At 44.0% G+C, this 25,371-nt stretch overlaps 1 protein-coding gene across 3 annotated transcripts in view; it reads left to right on the top strand.

Moving 5' to 3' along the window:
* SULF2 (sulfatase 2) overlaps nucleotides 1-25,371 on the top strand; it is a 97,641-nt gene that overhangs the window by 63,541 nt on the left and 8,729 nt on the right. For all 3 annotated transcript variants that reach the window (XM_065414417.1, XM_065414416.1, XM_065414418.1), the window contains exons 10-14: nucleotides 6,593-6,800; nucleotides 15,963-16,206; nucleotides 19,204-19,300; nucleotides 20,723-20,817; nucleotides 24,930-24,989. In XM_065414417.1, coding sequence (XP_065270489.1) covers nucleotides 6,593-6,800; nucleotides 15,963-16,206; nucleotides 19,204-19,300; nucleotides 20,723-20,817; nucleotides 24,930-24,989 — 704 coding nt within the window. The remainder of the gene's footprint in view (nucleotides 1-6,592; nucleotides 6,801-15,962; nucleotides 16,207-19,203; nucleotides 19,301-20,722; nucleotides 20,818-24,929; nucleotides 24,990-25,371) is intronic.

Genomic DNA, 25,371 nt, shown 5'->3' on the forward strand with positions numbered 1-25,371 from the left:
AGCACCTAGTTCAATGGGAGCCAGTTGCAGTTGGGGCTTCTTGACATTACCATAATACAAATACTAGTAGTCTTAATAAATTAATTATAGAACTCAAATATTTAAATTCAGACACTGAGTTAAATTTTCATTCATGGTCATGTGTTGATATAGTTGCCTGTAGCTAAAGGCTATTTCATTGTGACGCTAAGAAGCCTCCTAAATTTCATCTTCCTGTCTGTAAGTTTCCCTTCATTCATCTTGTAATTTTAAGCTTTGATTTATATGCAGTGCTTGATGAAGCTGAATTTGAGCTCAGAGTCTACTGGTCAGGAGTTTCACAAGTCATCAACCAGTGTAAGAGAATAGAATCCAAACAGAATGAAGAGCAGGAAGTATTATTTCTGTACTGATGATTTGGAGGAAAGGAAACTCGATCCATCCTTTGCTGATAGAGAAATTGGTGGGAGTGCACAGGAGAGCAACAATAACAGCAACAACAAAGATAAAAGGTTTGGAAAATAAGACCTGTGAGGAAAGGTTAAGGAACTGGACATGTTCAGTCTGGAGAAAAGATGGCTGAGGGAAGAGATAACTGTCTACAGGTATCTAAATAGATGTTGTACACAAGACAGACCAATTATTTTCAGTCAGCAAGGACAGAATAAGAGGTAATGGATATGAGAGAGAGCAGGGAAAATTCATGTTAAGTATTAGGGGAAACTTGGTAGCACTTGGGCAATAGAACAACCTGCCAGTAGAGGCTGTCGAATTACTTACGCAGGAGATATTCAAGTGAAAACTAGAGATGCATGGGTTGTGCGTGATTTAGGAATCATTAAATCAGTCCTGCCCAGGAGGGTGGACTGGGTGACTCATGCCTGCCTAGCCAGAGGATTTTGCCATATCATCCTGATTCGTCCAACCCACCAGGGAGGAAGGCTGTGGCTATCTAACTGATCAGAGCTGGAGTTGCGCCTTTCACTTTGCTGCCTGCTGGGATGTCATCCCTTCTTTCAGCAAAAGAAGAAACCCCTGAGACACACAATGCTGACTTGAGGCTTAGTCCTGAAATCCATGGGCTTCAGGGAGAGTCTCACCTGATAAGGATTGAATGATCAGCCCCTTTTTCCAAAATAAAAACATTTGTCAATTGAAAGAGAGATGCACTGAGGAAATAAGTGAACTGCATGAAAAAACCTACTGGAAGGAAGGTCATAGCTATTTATTTCTGATTGGAGCCCCAAGTAATGACTTTGAATTAACATCCGTAATTGCTCTAGTGGCAGGAAAGCTCTGAAGCACAATAATGCAAAACCACTTGGTGGTGGTAGGGAATGGGATGGAAATTAAGACTCCTTGATATGAATACAAAATACAGCATGCATCTGCCACTAGGGGGTTACGTGCATGTTAAAAGTGGGTAGCTTCACTGAAGAAGTCCAAGACATGGACTCTGCATCCGTAAAAGAAAAGTATCTGTTCCTTATACATCTGCTGCTAGATTTGTGTTTTAGTGCCCAACTGTTTCTACATGTAGGAGATACTTTGGGCCTTTGTGGAGTGATACTCTAGGATCACTTTTCCATAACACTGAAATTGCCCATTCAACTGTGGGCTCAGCTTCTCCAAATCATGAAGATTGTGATTAGTACATGTGGGGGGCGGGGCTGGGAGCACTAGAGTATGCCTAGCTAAATAGGTGGCAGTGGGCACCGACATAGCTGGTTAACTGGCACTATTGCCCAAAGTGTCCCAATGTGGACAATAGGAATTCCTCTACTAGAGCAATATGAAATGAGAAGTATGAAGATTTGTTAACATGATGGCTTTCAGGCCACACTGCAAAAGACTCTTATTTGAATGTGTGTTCTGTGGGAGTGCATCCTCACTGACCTCAGGTCAACTAACTCGTAGTAAGTAAAATCCTAATGAAGACAGATCAGTTTGCAGTTTTAACACTTATCGGGTCATTGTAAACCCTAGGCTCCCGCACAGCAGGTTGGGATAGACTGTTCACAATGACCTGCTAATTTTTATTAAAACTACAAACTGCCCTATTTTCACTAAGATTTTTAAGATGTTAGTTACCATAAGTTAGGTAATATGAGTTAACACACTGGATTTTTCCTAGTGAAGACAAAGAAGAGGGAGTGGTAAAAGGGGATGTTTTGCTGCTTGGATTTATAGGCTAGCTGCATTAACCCATTATTTGTTAATGATTATATTTTATTGCTAGGTGGTCATCATTTGTGACTGTGAGCCTAATTAATCGTTAGGGCACCTAGCACTCTTTGTCTGGGCAGTTTTAATTGTTTAAATGATCCTCCAATCAAACAGAGAAAGTTGTACTCATTTCCCTCAGTGTAGATGTGCTCTGCAGCAGACAGGAATGATGGCAGCTGCTATTATTGCTTGACAAAACGGGTGTCAATGCTTAGAAGCAGGCTGAGGGTGCATTGCAGGATCCCTGGGGATCATGCCACTGAGTACACACTCATCTCTGTTCAGAAGGGAAAAAATAGAGGCAAATTATTTCTGAGCATTTGTGGTTTGTTCTGAACTTCTCTCTTTGGTGCAATTGTCCAGTGTCTGTTTCTAAAGAGTTTTGCTCAGTATCTTTGTGCACTTATTCAGCAAATAGGCCTGTTGATTACAAACGTGCTTTTGTAACAAAGTCTTCCAGTGACTTTCACATCAGCTCAAAACTTCTCTGTGAAGATTTTTAAATGCACCGAATTAAAGTAATTCTCCCAGTTCACATGGAAGGAGAAAGTTGGGCGTTTCTTGCTTTCTTGATGAGAGATGAAGGAAGAAGAGAATAAATTTTATTGGGGCACACACTGGGGCACATATATAAAGCAGTTACCATCTTGGCATGTTAACTTCCTCATTGCTGAGTCTGTGGAAAAGGTTGTCTTTACTGATGCATCATTTTTCTATAGCTGAGTTTTACTAAGCAAGAAATGTAGCTGGTCTGTATATTTTTCAAAACAAGGTTCAGATGAATCAAAATGATTCAAAAGTATAGCTTTCTTCAATGTAAGAGCTGGTATTTAGCAAACTGATTTCTTAATTTAAACTCAGGTAGTTACATTTGATCACGTTAAGTAATTTTAAAAATACTTACCTGGTAATTTAATCTTCAGAGCTTTTTTCCTCACACACCCTGGGAGGTAAATTTATCCCACTTTTACAGAGGAGGAAACTAAGGACCCAACCCTGCAAATGTTTAACTTTACAAATCTGAGGAGTCCCATGGGATTCTGCATGTGCTTAATGCTAAGCAGGTGTGTAAATCTGAGTAAGATTGGGGCCTAGGACACGCACAACTTGCCCAAATCCACAAAAGGTGTCTGTGTCCAGGCCATAATTACAACTCAGGAGTCCCTAGCTCCTAGTCACCAGGCATGCAACAAACTCTTGAACTTTTTAAAAAAATGAAAGCACACGTTGAATGTGGAGAAACAAGCCCTGGTTGGCCAGGACTGTGCAAGATCTCTAAGCTCTCTCTGCAATACAAGCACTGGGTTGCTGTTTTCTGCTTCACTGTTGTGCAAATAGTGGCATAAATTTCAAAGGAAAATGAAAGCTTTGTTCCCAAGCCCCAGAAGCATCTCTCTGTGGGAACTGAGTTATTCTTCCTCATAGAGCGGCAAGCTGGTTGTAGAATATTCTTTCACTTGAGAGTTGCTGCTAGTGTGCGGGTTGTTTTTTGTTTTTTGTTGTTGTTGTTGTTTCCTTTTGGAAATGTCCTGAAGTTCCAGTGAGGCCTGGAAGCTCAGATCTAGAGAGGCTGTAATAGAGAAAAAGTGGAATTTTTCTCAAGACAAACTACAAGATGAACGGGGGTTTCCCAGTGACAGTAGATTTGGGACAGTAACAGACAAACTTCCATGTTTTTAAAATTAGCCCTTTTCTTTCGCTTTATTGCAAGTTTGTTGTATTTTTTTCCCCTTGATACCTAATTCAGTGGTACCAAAAGGCTCTACAGGTCAGTTTTTACAATTTGAAAATGCACGTGGGCTTAAATAAAGATTGGATGGCATGAGTGTGACGGGTTGGATCACAGAAACCCCCTTGGGAGCTGCCACCCAATGTGCAAAGACTACCCCTCCTTCTGTTTTCCCTGCCAGCTCAGGACTCCAGCCCCCTGTCTTGCTGAGCCAGACACTCCCGTCTGCTCCAACACAGACCCAGGGTCTGAATCACTTGTCCCAAAGCTGCAAGTTTACCTGAAAACAGCTCACAGAAGTGTGCTTGTCTTTAGCACTCAGGTGCCCAACTCCCAATGGGGTCTAAACCCAAATAAATCTGTTTTACCCTGCATAAAGCTTATGCAGGGCAAACTCATAAATTGTTCGCCCTCTATAACACTGATAGAGAGATATGCACAGTTATTTGCTTCCCCAGGTATTAATACATACTCTGAGTAAATTACTAAATAAAAAGTGATTTTATTAAATACAGACAGTAGGATTTAAGTGGTTCCAAGTAGTAACAGACAGAACAAAGTAAGTCACCAAGCAAAATAAAATAAAATGCGCAAATCTATGCCTAATCAAACTGAATACAGATAATCTCCCCCTCAGAGATGCTTCAGTAAGTTTTTTCTCAGACTGGACACCTTCCAGGCCTGGGCATAATTCTTTCCCCTGGTACAGCTCTTGTTGCAGCTCAGGTGATAGCTAGGGGATTCTTCATGATGGCTCCTCTCCCCCCTTTGTTCTGTTCCACCCCTTTATATATCTTTTGCATAAGGCGGGAACCCTTTGTCCCTCTGGGTTTCCACACACCCCCACTAGAAAAGCACCAGGTTAAAGATGGATTCCAGTTCAGGTGACATGATCACATGTCACTGCAAGACTTCATTGCCCACTTGCCAGCACACACATATACAGGAAGACTTACAGGTAAACACAGCCATCTGCGGATAATGGTCCTTGTTAATGGGAGTCATCAAGATTCCAAACCATAATTAATGGCCCACACTTTACATAATTACAATAGGCCCTCAGAGTTATATTTTATATTTCTAGTTTTAGATGCAAGAGTGGTACATTTATACAAATCGGATGATCACACTCAGTAGATTATAAGCTTTGTAATGATACCTTACAAGAGACCTTTTGCATGAAGCATATCCCAGTTACGTTATATTCACTTATTACCATATTTTTCTAAAACTATCCCAGTTACATTATATTCACTTACCATGTTTTTATAAAACCATATAGACTGCACAACGTCACAATGAGATTGTATCCGTCTTGGGTGGAAATTATGACTTTCACTTTATGGTTGTCCAGCCCAGCTCCATTGACTTCAGTGGGAGGTAGATCAAGCCTGAAAGGTGCAGTTGAACACGTTTTCCTGATCTTCCCCCAGTGCCAGAGGTCTGAGAGAAGTATTCCTTAAAAAGCTACTGAGATACACACTTGGTCAGGGTGTGCCTACACTGCAAAGAAAAACCCTCGGTGCCCTATCTCAGTTGACGTGGACTCAGGGGGCTTGGGCTGCGGAACTAAAAATAGCAGTGTAAATATTCCTGCTTGGGCACTGAATCCATAGATCTTGGAGTCCAGGCTGTAGCCCAAGCGGGAACATCTACACTGATATTTTTAGCCCTGCGAGCCCAAGTCAATTGGCCTAGGCTCTGAGATATGGTGCCTCAGGTTTTTCTTTGCAGTGTAGACATACCCACAGGTGCATAGACTGTGGGAAGGGAGGCGGAGGTCTCAAAGAAGTTGCTTCTCTCCTTGTATTGTGTGGGGTGGGGCTATGAGTACACATAAGGTTGCCCTCCTGGACTGATGAAGTAGTATTCTGTCAGGCTGGAGAATGCTGTGATTGGTAGGGAGGGAGAGCATTAAAGGAAATAACTTGCCAGCCTTTTAAAGTTGGGGCTAAACTTCACTCTTCCATTGCCATGGTCGCAAGATTCGTTCTCTCTTTTCTGGGACTGGTCTCCCTGTTGCGGGTTGTTTTGTTTAAAGTCCGCAAGGAAACAGGCAGCAGGCTAGAAATTAGGGAGTCCCTCTGCCAGACCTGATAGACTGTGCATTCCAGGTATAAAGGACAATCGTATGGAAGGCAACTGGCCAGTTAAAAGCCTTCTAAATCTTTGATTTATAACTTTGATTGTTTTGTTACATTATGGTAATAAGCCAACTGTCCTTAAGCTAAATAAAGTGCATAGAAAATATGGCAACTCCTTTCATTCTACTCACCCAAAAAGTTTACCTACAAGCAAAATCAAATGCAAAAACAGAATAAAGAATATATGGGTTGAAAATGGGAAGGTTGCAACAACCAGTGTATTTTGAGTGTAGATAATTTAATGAAGTGGCCATTTATCCTGGGCTGTTTTTAGCGTTTGGTGAGTCTGGTAAACCTGTGTTGCAGACATGTTGTTGTGCATTTGCATTTGTTCAGATGTTGCTACTGACCCAACCTTTTGCAGACCCACTTATATGGAGCTTTATACTTTTGGTAAAACCCTCGGTGACTGCAGTGATGGGCACAGTATTGAAAGATGATTAGCTCTGTCTGTCTCTTTGTATCCTGTCTGTGGCATGGTGGCAGTGTTCTAACAACCAAATGTAACTTGCAGAAATGGCAGTGTATAGAAGATGCCAGTGGGAAGCTCAAGCTGCACAAGTGCAAAGGGATGGCTCACCTGGCAGCCGCGAGCAGCAGCAAGGGGGTCTCCAATCTCATGCCCAAGTATTACAGCAGGAAAAGCGAAGACTGCAACTGTGAGGAAAACGAATACAAGCTGAGCCCTATTGGACAGAGAACGAAACTCTTCTCCAAGAAACGTAAGCGACCGCGCTGCCTCTTCTGCCTCTGTGTCATAGAAAAAAGGCTTGCTCTTTGCTCATAGCAACATTCTCAGGCTTGAGTGCCTGGATCCGTATGTAGGCACCCGAATAAGTGATCTGATTTTCAGAGGTGCTGAGTGCCTGCAGCTGTCACTGAAAATCAGGCCACTGATTCAGGTGTACAAATACAGATTTAGGTGTTTAACTTTAGACACCCAATTTTGAAAATGTCCTCAACCTGTGGAACACAAGGATTCTTTGGGAGTAGAATGCTTTGATGCTTTGCCATCCAAAGCAGGACAAAACGGTGTCTTTAGTGGGACCAGGAATTGCCCCTCAGCATTTAGTGACTGTGAATTTGTTTGATCATCCTGTTGGGGTGGAGTATGTATTTCATGTACATCCAGAAGCTTCTCTTAGGGATGTGGTTATGGCTATCAGCTCCTTGGACGCATATTGTGGCGTGAGAGAAGCCTAATGGGTCTGATTCCCCACTGTCTTCACCTTGTTTACTCACTTACACCCATACAAATGGAGTGTAAAGCACAGTCGTTTGGATTTGGCAGGGTTTGTACCTATTTGCTCAGGGGCAAAGCCTATACGAGCTGTAAGTCCGTGATGATTCAAGCCCATTGCCTCTAGCCGCTCAAGGTACATTTACACTTCCAAAAAAATCTGCAGCAGCAAGTCTCAGAGCCTGGGTCAGCTGCTCACAGGGCATGTACTATGGGACTAAAAATAGCAGTGTAGACGTTCCTGCTCAGGTTGGAGCCTGGGCTATGAAACCTGGCGAGGAGGGTGGGTCTCAGAGCCCAGGCTTTGGCCCGAGCTGGAATATCTACACTGCTGTTTTTAGCCTCATAGTGCAAGCCACGGGAGCCTGAGTCAGTTGACCTGAGCTCTGAGACTTAGAGCCGGGGGTGGTTTTTGGCAATGTAGGCGTACCCTCAGAATGACTGTGTCAGTAATACACCAACCATTGTGTCTCCTTTTGATGCCTGAGCTGGTGCTGAGGGGAAAAAATCTGTTTTTAATCCATTTTAAAAAAAGAATTGTAATACTAGTGAAGGCCCTGTCCTCACAGCTCTGGGGAATAAAATTCTTTATTTATGCACCAGCCAAGAAAGGCACTCGACACTCATGTGCCTGAGGACCAGCAGGGAGAACTACTTTGTGCTTTCCTGCAGTCAGGCCTCCTGACCCTACTCTGAAGAGAGCACCTCCAGGTCCCGTCCCCTCTTGATCTCTCTGCAGGCACTGCTAATTAGTTCTAATTGTTTGTGCTTTTAGAGATGAGGACATGTGTCCCAGTGGAGATTTGCACTGCAACCAGTTTGTTGATTTTTATCATTTTTTTGAAAAGTAAAGTAGTTTAAAAAATAAAAAATAGAAAAGAAAATAAAACAAAACAAAAAATTCAGCTAATCCATTGAACATCAAAGCAGCTGTGCCCTCAGGGCCTATACATTTTCAAATGGCATCCATGATGCTATATCATATGTTTTCTTTACTACATAAACTTTTTCAGAGAAAAAGTATGGATAATGACCCCCACTCTCTTCTACCTCTGCCATGGGTTACCAACAGAGAATGAATCTGGGACCTTCAGCGTTAAAAGCCTGGGCCTTTACCATTTGAACTAAAGGAGTAACTCTGTTAGCAGTAGTAGGCTTTTATCGTTTTCTGTGGACCAGCCACTAAAATGGGGGGCCATGTTACATACAAAACCAATAGTTTACAAATGCTTAAAGTGGCCATTAAATACCACAGTATTCTACAGCAATGGTACAAATGGTTCCAGGTTACAATAGTTACTGCAGTGCTTGGAGCAGTTACTGCAGTGCTTGGAGCAGTTACTGCAGTGCTTGGAGCAGTTACTGCAGTAATTTATTTTTAATAAGGGTGTGTACCCTCTTTGTTCCAGAAGCTGCTTATTTCTAATGTATTTTCCTCACGCTCAACCAACGGTACCAAGGTTGACTCTTAACCAGAGATTGAATCCAAAGAGGGTGACTCCATTTCTAGTTTCTTTGGCACAGATCAGGTGCTTTTCCACCTGAGTCAGACTAATATCTATATTTGAAGTACATAGTCTAATTATAGATTAAAGAGGGAAATGGCAGCTCAGAATTATTATTCGTCTGTAATGTTGCTTTTGTCTCACTCCACAAATGCAGTGCCTTAATTATTTAGCAGATTAGTCTTTCTCTATAATGACCTGGCACAAGCTTCAAACAGAGAGTTTTAATTGATTTTCTCCCATTATATTTGGCTTGCAAGATGGTTAGTAACTACTAAGCTGATTTTTAGGTGAATAAAATTATTGGTTCCAGGATGAAATTACACAACTACACTTGCTGCTTAAATATGTGGCACAGCAGATAATCTTTAAATAATACTAGAAGTTGCAGCTCAATTAACTTTTTAAAGGCACAGAAAAGAAAGAGTTCAGTTACAGGGACAGGTTGAAGGCTCTTAATATGGAAAACAAAACAATTATATTTAAGTGGGGACAACATAATACTATTAAGTACATCTGCACAGTACTTCATAGACATTAACTAATCTTCACAACATCCGTATACGGTGGTTAAATGTGTAATTATATCTGTTTTACCTATGAGAAAGACAGAGGCAAACAAATTAAGTGAGGTTAGGGTACAAGGGAAGTTGGTGTTAGCTCTGGGATTAGAACACTGAAGTTCTGGTTCCCAATGATATGCTCAGAAGCGGGAGAGTTTTTACTACATGTTGAGTGATAAGACATTGAGTTAAAGTTAAAAAAGGAGAAATTTCAGCTTGCTAACAGAAAACACATTTTCTAGGCCTGTGTAGGTAAGTGTGTAGTTCCTAGGAGGTGTTCAGAATGAGATGGGGTAAATTAATAGAAGGAGTAGAGTACAATCTCCCTAGTGCAAATGAGATGATGGACAAATTGAAGCTAATTAGATCACCTCTGAATCAAGAAGACGTACTGAACTTCTTTGTTAGCCCAGTGTGTCCAGGCATAGGATGTAGAATCCAAGTTTAGGAACATAGGCCCAAAGTCAGCAAAGCACTTAGTATCTGCTTAGATATTTTGTTGAATTAGGGTCATAATCGGTGATATTTTCCTCCCTGAACCTTCTCTTTATTTAAAAATACAACACGATTTTAAGTTCCAGTATAGTCATACTCAGGTATAGTTATTGTTTGAAAATGAATTGTTAATACAAAGGATTTTGTTTTTTAAAGTGGAGTGGGATTGTGGGAACAGAGACCCTAGTGACTTCTCAAATAAATGGGATCATTAGCAAATGTAAGGCCATTTACTCTGCTGTAGGCCTCAGTAAGGAAACACAGTGACTATGTTTTCAAAACAATCAGCCTAGGGAGACTACGATAGAAGTCAAATGATCAAGTTACCACTTCTTGTTTCTTGAGTAAAACAAACGGGCTCCGATGCTTTATGTTTCCCACAGCCGGTTGTAGCAGGGCATGGAGTTCAATGGAATGGGTGAGCTAGGGTCAGCTGACATGGACTGTGTGGAATGCCATCAGGAATTCTTGCACATGCACATTAATTACCTAATAAATCACACCGTGAAAGCGAGTGGGCACAAAGTGACACAGGTCAATGTAACTTTCCGGTTTGTTATTTTAAACAGCCTAAGTGGAAAGCTGGCTCATTGGATTGAAAATTGTTAGGGGAGGAGAAAATGGTATAACCAAAAATGGAGCCTTTTTCTCCTCCAAATTGGTAAAATGCTGCAAAAAGGGAGATCCAGATGCTAGTGTTGGGTACTTGGATTTTTATGACATATTTCATATTTCTTAGGATGGGAACTGGAAAAATATGTACTCTTTTACAGACTGTGCTGGACTGGGTAGAACGTTAAATCATGAGGAACATTTTCATCTGACTGAGAACATGTACAGAACTGTTGGGTGCCCAGGGCATGCAGGATCAGGCTCCAAGCCCATTCCAGGGCCTAGCAAATGCTGCTCACTAAAACAGAGAACACAAGTTAAAAATTAAAACAATTCCAAACTGATTTAGACACCTGACCTACCCCTGTCAGCAAGAGCGAGTAAATTCTGGGTTAGAGATACTCAGCTGCTAGGCCTAAACTCAATCTGGGGCACCTATACATTTATAGCTAACCTGAAATTCCTTCATATATTGGGAGCAAGGAAAAAGGACTTTCAGCAGTGTGTTCTCTGAGTGTACCTGCTTTTTAGTGTGAGTCAGGGGTGTTCTTTGAATATTTTGTATTTCTCTGTCCTCTTAATTTCCTTTGAGTTCTAGATGGCTTGTGATTTTGTATTAAGAAATATGAAACAAAGCTCTCTGGAAGTAAGAAAATGTAAACAATAGTGAGCAGGGCCGTCTCTAGGTTTTTGCCGCCCCAAGCAAAAAAATGTTTGGCTGCCCCCCACCCCAGCCCTGGTCTACCTCCCGCAACCCTCTGCAGCCCCAGCCCTGGGCTCTCCCCCCCCCCCCCCGACCCACACCCCCCTGCCGCCCCAGCTCTGGGCCTCCCCCCACCCGCACCCCCCTGCCGCCCCAGCCCTGGGCTCTCCCCTCCCTCCCGCACCCCCTGCTGCCCCAACTCTGGGTTCCCCCCTTCTCCCCCACCAGTTCCCCCCCACCCACACACACCCTGCCGCCCCAGCCCTGGGCTCCCCCCTCCACCCGCACCCCCTGCCGCCCCAGCCCTGGGCTCTCCCCCGCCAACTGCACCCTCCTTCTGCCCCAGCCCTGGGTCACTGGTAACTCGCTCCCAGGGCGGGTCATTCATCAGGAATTTTAGATGTGCACAGAGCACAGACAGGATTAGTTCCCATAAGGTTACAGAACTCTAGTAAAGTGGAACAATTTTCAGCTTGTGTGATTGGAGGATATCTGGATGCATATTATAAGACTGTCCTCCATAAATGAGGAAAAGTTGAGGTGCCTTTATTATTCTTTTGTTCCACTCTTTCTTTCTATGGGGAATTTGCCAATGCAATATCACTATCTTCCTTTTAAACAAATAAAACTAAAAAAAAAAAAAAATGGCAATGGCTGTTGAAAATAGCAATTCCAGTCCTAATAACCACTGGGAAGCATTTCTTGCTCAATTTTATCCTACTTTTTCTACAGCAAGTTACAGTGGATCAGTATATTTGATTTGGGAGAAATGAAGTAACAGCTGCCCAAATTGAGCTTGAGCACTCCTGAATTTTGAGGTGTTCAAATCTGGAAGGATTCCCCCGCGGCGGCGGCTGCAGCTCCCCCCAGACACCTCAGCTCTGTGCAGCTGAAGAGCCGAGCTGCCCGAGCGCTACCGGCTTCACGGTTTGCCGGGCAGCCCCCAGACCTCCAGACCCTGCGCCCCTGGCCGGGCGCTTCCCCAGCGCAGCCGGAGCCCGGGAGGGGAAGCGCCCGGCCGGGGGCGCAGGGTCTGGAGGTCTGGGGGCTGCCCGGCAAACCGTGAAGCCGGTAGCGCTCGGGCAGCTCGGCTCTTCAGCTACACAGAGCTGAGGTGTCTGGGGGGAGCAGCAGCAGCCGCCGCCGCCGGAGTCGCTCTAAGGTAAGCAGGGGACAGGGATGCCGGCAAAGCATTTTCCCGGACATGTTCGGCTTTTTGGCAATTGCCCCCGGACGGGGATTTGAGGACCAAAAAGCCAGACATGTCCGGGAAAATCCGGACATATGGTAACCCTAAATAATGGCAGTTACAAATATGCATGGTCTACTTCCACGTTTCTGCCTATAACTTACTAAACAGGAAGGAAAGAGCGTTATACAAAATGTTAGTGTATTTTCATAGTAACTTCCATGAGATTTGTTTTGCTTGAAGGTCAGATCCTGCTGCTGTGGTAAAATCCCCAGTTTTAAAAATCTGGCTCTAGGAACCTAAGGCACTTAGGTAAAATTTTCAAAAGTCCATTCTACAAAACTCTGTTAAAATATATTGATGATAATAGGAAACATTTGGCTGGCATCAGATTTTTTTTTCCTTGTGGCCCATTCAAATAAAATAAATTCCTCATGGTTAGAATCCATTAGCAGAATACTTGTTCATAGTAATAATCTAAAAGACTTTTTCCATGGTCATTTATGAAGTGGAAAATACATCAGATCCAAACTACCTATGCAGAATGGGTAGCAGCAGGGAAGTGCAAGTGCTTTCTGCCTTTCACTAATATCTCTACTATGTAGCTAGGCTTCTGCTTTGGAGAAGTTGCCACATACAGCAGTTGCGGTACTCCGTTATCCTTGAGAGAACTATCATTCCTAAGTGATCTCAGTGCTAAATCATGACTTTGGCAGGTGGAAACTAGTAATAAGGCTTGAATGATGGCTTGAAGGAAGTTAATGTAAAGCTGAAGGCTGTGCATGTTTATGCCAGATATGAAGTTTATGGTTTTATAATAAAGCATTACCTCGTTTCTTTATGTAATTGAATAATTATCCCAGGTGCTGCAGTGCATGCTCACCACCCATTGCTGAAACCTCAGATCCTGCTACTTTTTGCTACCAAAAAATAACTCATGAAAGAATCGACTGGTTTAGTCTTCCGTCCGGCTGAGGCAGTCCTAGCTGGAGCTTTGTACCTGCCCCCACCCCCGAGAGAGAGAGAGAGAGAGACAGACCCATGCTGAGGGACACAAGAGGAGAAGGATAGCAGTTGTGGAGAGATGGTGCAATGATGAGTGATTAGCTTCCTTTAGCATAGATCGATTTCTCCAAACTCAGTTTCTAGATTCAGCTTTGAGGATGTAACCATATAGTAATACAGGCAGCTTCTGAGGAACAGAGACGGAGAAAGAGGTGTGAGATTCCTGGGCCTTCCTGGAGCAGAAGCTGTGAAACCTGGTAAGAAAATTATGATGACAAGGGATTGCACATAAGGACTAATATTCAGAGGCCCTGCACGCACTTTTGTGTGTGTGTGTGTGTGTGTGTGTGTGTGTGTGTATGTATGTATGTATGTATGTATGTATACAGGCAAATGAATTGGAGAGCAAAACTTGGTAGTTTGGGGAGCAAATCAGGTGGTTAGACATATAACTATTAGAATTTGTGCCCACAATTCACTTTGCAAACAGGGAGGCCCAGCTGAAAATTCATCACTTAAAATATTTTAACCATTCCTCTTGGAATAGATGGCATTTGGGACAAATCACAGTATTAAATGCTCTGGTCCAGCACTGTGGGTAGTGAATCATGCTAGCAATGACAAAAACATGACTTGATTTGTGAGCTCTCTCATACCAGATTGAATCATTCTTCATCAGGTGAGACTGGGAATGGCTGCAGTGGAGAAGTTCTCTCCTGCATTCTGAGTGTCAGAGGATTCTTCAGGGACATGTGTAGGCTGTGGTTCCTTGCAGCTGCATGCTAAAGGCCAGTGCACCAGGTTGGGTACACGAAGTTCACAGGGAAGAGAAACTCTTGACTGGCAGAGAATAACAAGATGAAATAAGAGAGCAACTAAAGAAAGAAGAGTTTGCATTTTGAGTCTAATTGTCAGGGTGTAGCTTTTTGGAACATCCTTCTGGTATTGAAAAGATGGGAGTTTCATCCTCTTATTCAAATATTTCCTGAATTGGAGCCTAAAATGTTTTTTTCTTCTGCTATGATTCACCTGGCTGAATATCAGCAATATATTTTGAGCCCCGGGTGGAAAAAAGTGCAGCACTAGATCATCCAGCTGGTATTCTGCTTTCTGTAGCACATCAACTGGAATTAAGTGCCAGGAACCAAAGCTTAGCGCTGGGAGGAGAGAGTTGTTTCTCTTGCTGTTGCATGCCCACCAAGATTCATGAATGGGTCCTGAGCCTCCTGACCAACTTCACCTGAAAATCAGAGATGGGCCCCCTAAACAGTTCTGTGTCAATTATAGGACATAACTCATTTGAATGGTCCACCTTTTTGGTGAGACAACACACTAGTTAATGTTTCCCATTTTTTTATCCTCTTCTCTATGGGGGTTTCCCTTGTTGAAAGGTCTGTTTTGAGCATGGTGGGGCTAGTTTCTTTTCATGCCAACAGCACCAGATCTCTCTTCATCAGACTGCAAAACAAAAGTTTCATTCTTGTGGGGCGCAGTCTGCCAGCCTTCAGCTTTGGACAGAGAGGAGGAATCCGGAAGAGACTTGATTCCGGTGAGGCCTGAGACAACCCTGAGTCCTTTGATGCTAAGGAAAGGATCGGGCACCAGCAAGCAGAGGGGCCTTTCTGTGGTGGCTTACAGTCAGGTTGTGCTGCTGTCATCCCTTTTTCTGCGAGGGCAGGATCTGGATGTAAACTTGGAACCATCTCTAGAATCTCTTGGGTTTTGAGCAGGGAAGAAGAATCTTGGAAAGCAGCAGTACCAAACAGATTGATGAGATTGTGGACAGCTCATGGTGCGGAATGGTAACAACGTGAGTTTGGGCTGCGTACGGAAAGGCAGTGCATTGTATGGGACTTCATGGCACTGGAGAGACTGTAGAAGAGGCAGTCAGCTCTGGGCACCTCAGCATCAGAAAGATATTGACAAACAAGGGAATTTAGGGACAAGAAATGGAAATGAAGAAGGCCAGGCGGGATTGATTTGAGGGGAGAGGTTAAAAACTAAAATAGCTTGTCTGGGAGGAAAAAGGTGAAGTTGAGAAAAAGGGTCAGTCTGAATGCTGGGAAAACTTTGAGCTCTGTCAAAACAGTCTCTGTGGGATGTAATGGGAGTTCAGTTGCCTGGGAGCTTTAACGTAGACTGGACAAAGCTCAGGAGCACACGCTGAAGGGAAAACGCTGTAGTGGCCTGCACAGGAATGACCTAGTACAGTGCAGCTCTTCCATTTCTACCGATCAGGGTTATTTTTTGAGCTTTTGCTGCCACCTGGTGACTCTCCTAGTAAAAACCATTTTTAAAAATGAACTATGTTCTCTCTAAACAATATCGCGTATCTTCCTCTCCCGGCCTTCTCTGTGCCCATCTGCACTGTATCTGCCCTCATGCTCCCAGTTACCCATCTGCCCATGAAAGTGCTAGTGAGATAACAGCTCTGAGGACAGCTGCAGCAACCACCAAACCTGGAAGGTGGGCCAGTTAATTCCAAATGTCTCAGTCTGGCTGGTGTCTGAGGAAGGACCCTGGCTCAAGCAAGACCAAATTATAGCACACATTCTCTCTCCCTGTCTTCCAGAGTACAAGCCAAGCTATGTCCGGAATCGCTCTATTCGCTCTGTGTCCATTGAGCTGGATGGAGAGGTTTATAATTTGGGCTTAGAGGATGGCTATCAACCTGTCTTACCAAGGAATATCACCAAAAGACACAAGGCAGAGGGGGAGGCTGCAGGAGGAGAGGAGGATAAGGACATCGGAGAATACAGTGGCACGGGCGGCATTGCAGAGTATACAGCCTCTAATTTAATCAAAGTGACTCACAGGTGAGTGCGTACAGTGTGTGACATTTGCCCTCGTCACCCATGGGGCAGGTTGAGAAAGAATAGGTTCATTTCTTTTGGTGAGCTAGTAATTCGGATGCTGACTCCTGGCCTCTGACTTTCCAGCTTGGCAGAGTGCAACTGCTCCAGAAACGGTTTATTTGGAGGGGGCCGGGGGGAATCTGCCTGGGTTCAGCCAGGATCGCTGCAGAGTGAGGGCTCGGAGGTGGGAATTTTCCAAAACTCTCAGCATTGGCCTAGCTCTGCTCCCATTAAAGTCAGTGGTATAACTCACATTGATTTCAATGGGCGCTGAGTTAGACCTTTTGAAAATCCCGTCCTGACTGTACATTTAAGTCCCTCTTTCTCCCTTCTCTGAAGTCCCCATCCCCACCCTCAGTAGCATTAGCTTTTCGCAATGGATGATTTGCCATCACACAGGGCATGGGGTGTGGCTGCAGAGGGCTGCCCCATGCTCTAAGCCAGGGGTCTCAAACTCAAATGACCACGAGGGCCACATGAGGACTAGTGCATTGACCCAAGGGCCGCATCACTGACACCCCCCCACTCCACCCCTTCCATGAGGCCCCGCCTCTTCTCCATCTCCTCCTCCAAGCGGTTTTAATAAAATATATACACTCAGTAAAGCCCCCCCACTGCACTGGGCTGCACCACCACTCCACCCCTGGTCTGCCTCTTCCAGGTGTGGCAGGTTTGTAGAAATTTTGGTGGTGCCCAGAACCTGCCCCCCCAAACTCCGCCCCCACCTGCTTAAGGCTCTGGGAGGGAGTTTGGATGGGGGAGGGGGTCTGGGGTGCGGGGTCTGGGATGGAGTTTGGGTGCTGGGTGCAGGCTCCGGGCTGGGGCAGAGGGTGGGGGGGTGCAGGCTCTGGGATGGAGTTTGGGGATAGGAGGGGGTGCAGGGGTGAGGGCTATGGGGCTGGGGATGAGGAGTTTGGAGCATTGGAGAGGCTCAGGACTAGGGCAGGGGAAGGGCAGTGCTGATTTTTCACATGTCCAGTAGAACTCGTAGTGATTCACCTGGTCTGTGCAAGGGGTTGGCTGTAACTGGGGCAAGGCCGTAGTTCAGTGTAACTGCTTATTCCAAGAACGCACTTGGAGTTCTAGGGGAAGCAGCTGCCTCTCACACCTCCCTCTTGCCAATTCTGGGAACAAGAATGCTGGACTGAGGGGAGAGAAGCATTGTGAGGTGGAGCCTTGGAGGGTGGGGAGAGGGAATTCTCCAGGATGTGAAGACACCATAACACTGCAGGGAAGCAAAAATTCTACTCCTGTGTGTGTAAACTCTGGAGCTATTTGCAGCTAAATTTGTGTTTGATTAGCTTAGTCACGGTCTTCTTATGAATTATCTGCCGACAGACCTCCGTTATCAATATGTTCGTTATTTTGAATTGTTCACTGATTAGCTCATGTAAACACGCTTCAGTTCCTGCTTTGAGGGCTAGCTCCTCCGCTGGTGTAAAGCGGCATGGCTCCATTGAAGGTAGTGGAGTTAAGGATCCCTCCCTGTGCGGTCATGAGTCAGAATGTGCTGTTTGTGCTGTGTGAGTGGCCTCCTGAATCAAATGGTATTGATCCTGCTACCTGATTAGGTGGCTCCCAAGTCCACACAAATAGCTGGTTGTGCAAACGCTGCTGCAAACGTACCTGCCTGAGGAGTCCCATCGCTTCCTTATCCACAAATGTTCTTGTGAAAGCCGTGGCAGGGAGCTTTTTGTCAAATGACACTTAAAAAAAATACCTATCTGTGGTATTTGCTAAGCTCCTAGTGTAAAATTTTCAAAAATTACCTAAGTCCCATTTTTAACAGTGACTTAAAATTCTAAATCTCATTAAAAGTCAGTGGGACTTAGAAGCCCAAGTCACTCCTGAAAATGAGACTTAGACTCATAAGTCACTTAGGTGTGTTTGAATTTTACCCCATTGTAAAAGTTCCTTCCCTTAGAAGCCTAACATATTTCTGGGGAACCTCTCTTGTGTGTCTCTCTCATAGATCACTTAGGGTATGTCTACACTACCCACCGAATCGGTGGGCAGCAATCGATCCAGCGGGGGTCGATTTATCGCGTCTAGTCTATATGCGATAAATCGACCCCCGAGTGCTCTCCCGTTGACTCCTGTACTCCACCACTGCAAGAGGCGCAGGCGGAGTCGACGGGGGAGCGGCAGGAGTCGACTCACTGCAGTGAAGACACTGCAGTGAGTAGGTCTAAGTACGTCAACTTCAGCTACGTTATTCACGTAGCGGAAGCTGTGTAACTTAGATCGATTCCTCCTCTCCCCCGCCCCTCCCCGGTAGACCAGGCCTTAGTTAAGTGTTAAGGGGTTACTGCTTCTGAGCTTTTAGAATTAGTTAAACATGTTAGCTATATGCTTGATAAGTAACTTAGAAGTCTATGTAGCCCAGTCTAAGAGCAGCAATAGGAAATAGCCAGTATATGAGAGTTTACAAAGATATTCAAAGTGATTGTTTATTACCCTCCAGTTAGTTTTCACATTGGCTGTGTGTTATTGTGGTAAATTTGTAACAAATTCTCCCCCACCCCTTAATACATTATTTTATATAGCTGAATTGGTATCATTTGCTTTTTGGAGCTTTGGAACTCAGGCCTTGTCTAAACTACCGCAGTAATTCAACCGAAGTTACGCTACTCCCACTACATGAATAATGCAGCTGGAGTCGATGTAGCTTAGGTTGACTTACTGCAGTGTCTACACCATGCTGTGTCGATGGAAGATGCTCGCCCATAGACTTACCTTACTCCTCTCATTCCAATGGAGTACCTGAGTCCACGGGAGAGCGCTCTGTGGTAGATTTAGCGGGTCTTCATTAGACCCGCTAAATCGACTCCTGCTGAATCAATTGCAGCAGCCTCGATCCTGGTAGGTGTAGACATGGCCTCAGAGTTATCAAAAGCAGATGTTTCTGTTGCTGGCTCCTCTGTGCAATGTAATAAACTTTTATTCTCCTGTGGACAGATGCTATATCCTGGAGAACGATACTGTTCAGTGTGACACAGATCTGTACAAGTCACTGCAGGCTTGGAAGGACCATAAACTTCATATTGACCATGAGGTTAGTGATCTTAACAGCTGTATGTATGTAATATGCTGCTTTATTTTATTATTTTTAACTTTTGCATTTGGGAATTGGATTAGTTTTTCCTTGGTTTGTGGAGATGAGGATTTGGAAGAGAAGTTGTCATATGAGGTCTCCCTGCGGGCCTCTGCATTCAGGCCAGTGAATATTTAGCCAGTCATTGGGGCACAGGGAGACGTTGGGGAGAAAAAGCTGAAACCAAAAACATTGCAGAGAACAGGGGAAGGAGCTCTTGTAACCACTCAGCAAATCATATCTGGGAACGCTTTTACACTGCAAAGCTTGCACAGGTCATGGGAGATACTGAAGACCATATTAGCTTTGGTAATACAGTAAGGGGCAATCTTAAGTCAAGCTTCTTCAGTATCATCCTCTTGTTCCAGCTCTCTGTTTTTTTAACAAGCATGTGCAGTATGGAATGCGGAAGAAAATTGCCTCCTCTCATCTCTCTCCTGTCTCCTCTGTTTCTTGTATAGGGTCACAGGGCAGGATCCTTTGTGTACTCCTCTTGAGTTCTGGGTCCACCACCTGTACACCAGCCTGTCATGCTGCAACTGCTATTTAGTGGTGGTGGGGTAGTAACCTTTTGCTCAATCCTGGATAATATGTTTGCATTGTCTCCCCATGTAAAGAGCCAACGCGGGAGCCCTAGAACCATCTCTTGAGCATGAATGTGCACTGCCAGCTAGAGTGAACAGTACCAACACACTAGCAATGTTACTGCCTTCAATTACAGGGGAAGGAGCAGATGATGGTCTGGCACTTTGCTCCTTTCCCACAAATGCGTACGCCAGCGCAATCAAACTAACCACTGCCCTGCGCCCCATGCAGCCAGAGGTTTCAAATGATTGTCATGTAAAATGGTGGAGACCTGTCACTTCCTCTTGCAATCCTAAAAGGAGAGAAATCTGTTCCTGTTTCAAATTCACAATGGGCCATACCTCTCCTAAAGGCTTCAGTTTGACTTATTCCTTTTGCTAGGTAACATCCATCCTTTTGCAAATATGAATGATGGGAGGAAGTTGTATGCTAATCAGAACATAGTCATAACTTTCCCCTGCCAGAGCTCAGTATGGTGGTTAAGACCTGCCCTAAATAGGTCATTGTTGGTATTTTGGGAATAGAAAGACTGACTTCCCTATAGCTCCAAGCTCAGGTTTCCATCCTAGGCAGCCAGAGGAAGGTTTGCTCCTGGGCTTTACGGGGGGAGTAGTTTTGGTAATTTTGATCCTGGGGCAGAAGCCTAGAAAAGTATGTGCATGTGCATCAGAGGAGCCACTGCAGTATGCTTGGGGTAGGAGCAAGAAAAGAGTGGGGAAAGAAAATTATTTAATGGACATAGAATGGATGGGAGAAGGTAGGAACCCAACCAATTCATTCTGTGATTTTTGTTGTTAGATTGAAACACTGCAAAATAAAATAAAAAACTTAAGGGAGGTCAGAGGTCATCTAAAGAAGAAGCGACCAGAGGAGTGTGACTGTAACAAGATAAGGTATCTCCACACATACATTAAAGTAGCAAGTTGTAATATGCAACTGTGGCTCATATGAGTCTTGGCAGGCAGGATAAGAACCTGTTTTACCAGAATTAATGCTGATGATGCTAACAGATTGTGTCCTTTTAACAGAAAAGCAGTACCCATGAGTATGTTCCACCTGCTAATGTCCTGAGAGAGCTGGGCGGCAGCAGAGGAGCTCTTAATCCGGTGCCCAGTTTAGCTGAGGCTTCCCTCCCACCTTCCTGTTACACATGAATGATTATGAATCTGAAATAATCAAAGTGATGCTGAGAGAAGCACATTTTAAAGCTGGTCACTAGAGCAAAAGATGGGGACATTTTTTACAAAGTGATATGTCTTTTCTCTGGCCTCCTCCTGTCCCTCTACTCCAACAGTTGTAGTGTTTGACTGGGAATGTCCTGCTTGTAATTACTCAGTTCCGCACTGTAAGAGAAGTAGCAGAACTCGGGCATTTCTGTTTCTCATTAATTAATTCAGGACTAATCAATGCCATTTAAAATGATGGACAAGGTCAAGCTTCTAACTAGCTTTTAAGCTGCCCCTGTGGTCTAGTGTTGGTGACCCAAGGTCATGAGTAAGGCTCTGTGTTTGTCGTGGAAGTCACGGATATCGTGACTTCTGCAGCGGCTGGTGTGGCTGAGCCCAGGGCTGCCCAAGCAGCTGCCCTGGGGACTGCCACACTGGCTGCTGCCGGAGCAGCTCTGCAGCCAGCCACTTGGATGGCCCCGGGGCCAGCCACACCAGTCACTGCTCTGGCAGCCCCCCGGCAGCTGGCCCCAGGGACCGCCTGAGCAGCGGTCCCAGGGGTGGCGTGAGCAGCCACAGCTCAGCGGCTCCCAGTAGCAATCCGGGGCGGCTGCAGCAGTGCCTGACCCCGGGCTCCCACTTCCTCACCCCCACCCCATGGCGGCTGGAGCAGCCACTGGCCTCCTGGGGCTTCCCTCCCTGCACGGCAGTGGGAGCAGTGGCGGGGGGAGCAGCAGCGGGCCCCCGGGGCTCCCCCTTACAGCTGGTGCCGGGGGATTCCCCCCACCATACTGTGCCCCCTCACACACACCCCGATTCAATCAGGGGTATTTATGGTACAAGTCATGGACAGGTCACAGGGCCTGTGATTTTTTTTGTTTCTTGCCCGTACCTGTCCATGACTTTTACTAAAAATACCCATGATTAAATGTTAGCCTTAATCATGGGTTCAAATCCAGCTGATCAAATATAACTCTGTGCTCAGATGCAGTGGTGGTGGTGGGGTCATATGAGAACAGAAATGATTCATTAAGCACATTGTTCTGACTTTAGACTTGCTTTGCCAATGGGGAGCAGTGTCACTTTCTCTGCTTTCAATAAGTATACTGCACAAATGGAGTAATACAAAGGTCAGATGAGAGCAAATTGCTCCCTTTCAGTTTAATCATGGGCATCGTAATCCATTTCCTCTGACACCAGCAGTAAAATGTCTAGCAACTGCTGGCTGGAAGAAATATGCATTTTCCAGCTAGTAGGGAGCACCTGTAGCTGTACAGCCAGCACTGGTTTAAACGCACCCAAAATTTTCTTACTAACTGAATTCTAAGTGCAATAGTTTAATATCAAAACAGTGATTGTGCATCAGGGACTCTGCACACTTAGCTTCTAATGTGCCCAAGAATTTCCAAAAGGATTGGAAGGCAGCATACACATTGCATAGGGAGAGCATTTAAGAGCTTCCTGAGGGCTTCGGGCAAACGAGCATAGCAGAGAATCTTGTAAAATCAGTTGTTAAAGTACTTGAATAAAATTTGCTTTCAAGAAAGCTGCTCAGCAAAGCAACTTAAGAGTGCCAGGAACAGCTGACAATACGGCTACTATTGAGTCTGCCAATGAGCCAGGTGTCACCATGGGAATATCAGCCATAGATCTGCAGTGGTAGTGTGTGTGCTCTACAGAGCAGATGGAGCAGGCCAGTATAGAAACCAGACAGCAATACCACCTCCCATTAATTAAAGTAGCTCGAAAAAGGGGTTTTCAACAGTTATTAAAAGAAAAAATACTGTGAGATGTGCCCTATAGAGGCCTTCGGGGAAAAAAGTTCTTGCTATTATGATGAACAGGCATCTCTGCCCTCTGTGAGACGAGATGGGCAGGTATGACACATCCCCTATCTCAGTTGCTTCTACAGGCTGAGCTATTCAGAGTACACCCTTCAGCTCCCTGGGTGCACATTACATGCTAACTAACAACTGTGGAGTGCCCAGTCTGCATAGTGTTTGTTAGGTGGTGACTCTGCAGTGCAGTGGCCTGTAGCTGAAACTATACAACAAATGTAGCACAGTTTTTTAATATTCCCTGGTGTCGCCAAATAATATGTACAAGTGTGGCATAAAGTGGGAATCTATTTAATGCTGAATGAAGAATGAGATGTGTGTGTAATCTGATCTATAATGGTGTAATTCTAAGCGGTACGAACACTCCCTCTTAGATATGTAATATTTTCCAAAACACAGTATGAGTCCGTGAAAGCTTACATAGCCCTGTAAAATCACTGCTTTCAAAGAGTAACATTTTAAAAACTACTGTCAAGGACAGATTTTATTTTAACATTTACAATAACTTAAAACATTGAAGGATGAACTTGTTTATGTGGAGAATGTTTACACACCTCTGCTCTGCAAGCATTTACACAAGTGCATATGTGGTCCCACTGAAGTTAATGGGACTACCAATATGAGTCAAGTTTCACTTATGTAAAGCTACAATTCTGCAGTAAGAACATTTATTGATTAATGAATTAGGTACATACTTAGTGTGTGAGATGTAAGCTTGCAGAATCAGACTAGTTATTTGATAGTAATAGTTACCTTATGTTGATAATTAGCCTTTTTAAAGCTCTCTGTGGCACTCAGATATATTCTAACATTTTATTTGAGTTGCATTACTTTCTTTTTATTTGTCTGTTGAAGAATCTATTAGAACCTGCACAAGTCTGACAGAATTCAGTCTGCTACACTATTTAGATTAAATTGCAAAACTTTTTAAATTGGCTTCCGATTTGTAAGGCTGCTAATGGAGGGCATGACAATAGCCAATAGTGTTACAATTAACTGAGCTTTTATTCATTTTAAAAAATTGTTTAATTTTGTAATTTGTGTATAAAAAAAATCACAAAGACCACCTTGCAAAAACTTGAATAGCCCTAATTTTTATAACACAGGAGTTCCAAAAAGAGATCTAAACAGTAGACTAACTTGTTTAAAACGCAACACACATTTGCCAGAATCCTGCTGAGTACATAGATATCCAGAATAAATTAGACACTGGTACAAGCCAAAATGTTAGTTGCAACGCTACCTTTTATCTGTTTCCCAGGCACTACTAGCCCATAACAGTACTGCAAGCACCTACAAGTCAGTTTATATTGATTTTTTTTTTTAACTACAAGGGAGGAAAGATTATAGGCATCTGGCAACTCTCCTATTATCGAAATAAGTTCATAAAAATTTACATGAAGAAAATACTAAAACTGGAAATCTAATTGTTTTAGCTGACATGTATAATTTTGGCTCTCATGTGCGCAGAAGAGGTAATGTTGAAACTGCAATATCGAAACTGCAATATCTGAAATCACTTGCAGATACATGTTGCAACACACCACAAGATGTCCCTGTCCTCCCATGATTTTGTGGAGGCAGCAGAAAATGCAGATTTCAGAGTAGCAGCCGTGTTAGTCTGTATCCGCAAAAATAACAGGAGTACTTGTGGCACCTTAGAGACTAACAAATTTATTAGAGCATAAGCTTTCGTGGGCTACAACCCACTTCATGCATCCGAAGAAGTGGGTTGTAGCCCACGAAAGCTTATGCTCTAATAAATTTGTTAGTCTCTAAGGTGCCACAAGTACTCCTGTTATTTTTGAGAAAATGCAGAAAAATGCTTAGCTGGGTAGATTCCAGTCCAGCTAGGTTGCAGATCATTAACCACACATTGCTAATGAATAACTCAGCAGAAGAGGTGACATTTTCTATTTGACTGCAGTGTGCAAATTCGGTATAAACAGAAGCAATTGTCTTTTGGTGTTCTTGATTGTGAATGTGTGGTTTTTTTTCCAGTTACCATTCCAAACACAAGGGCAAACTGAGGCAAAAAGGGTCTAGTCTCCATCCTTTCAAGTAAGTGCAGGCCTCCTCCTTTGGAAGAGAAATGCAAGATGCTCACCGGTTAAACTTTGATGAATACACACTAGCTAAGAACTAGCCAAACACAATAATACTGCGTATCTCCTGTATTTAAAAGACATTTTACATCTAAAGAAAGGGCAGTGAATAAGAGAGTGGGGTTCTAGTGATTCAAGCATGGGACGAGGAGCTAACAGAGTCTGAGATCTAATTCCTGCTCTGAAAAGGACTCTGAGACTTTAGGCCAGGCAATTAACCTCAGTGGCTGTTTCATCTTCAAGTAAAATGGGGTAATAGAACCCACCTACTTCGCTGAGCTGTGATAAGGGCTGAGCAGATCATGTCTCAACTGTTTTGAACAGGGCTGTAATTCCCA

This window comes from Emys orbicularis, chromosome 12 (assembly GCF_028017835.1).
Source record: "Emys orbicularis isolate rEmyOrb1 chromosome 12, rEmyOrb1.hap1, whole genome shotgun sequence".
Classification (NCBI taxonomy): domain Eukaryota; kingdom Metazoa; phylum Chordata; order Testudines; family Emydidae; genus Emys; species Emys orbicularis.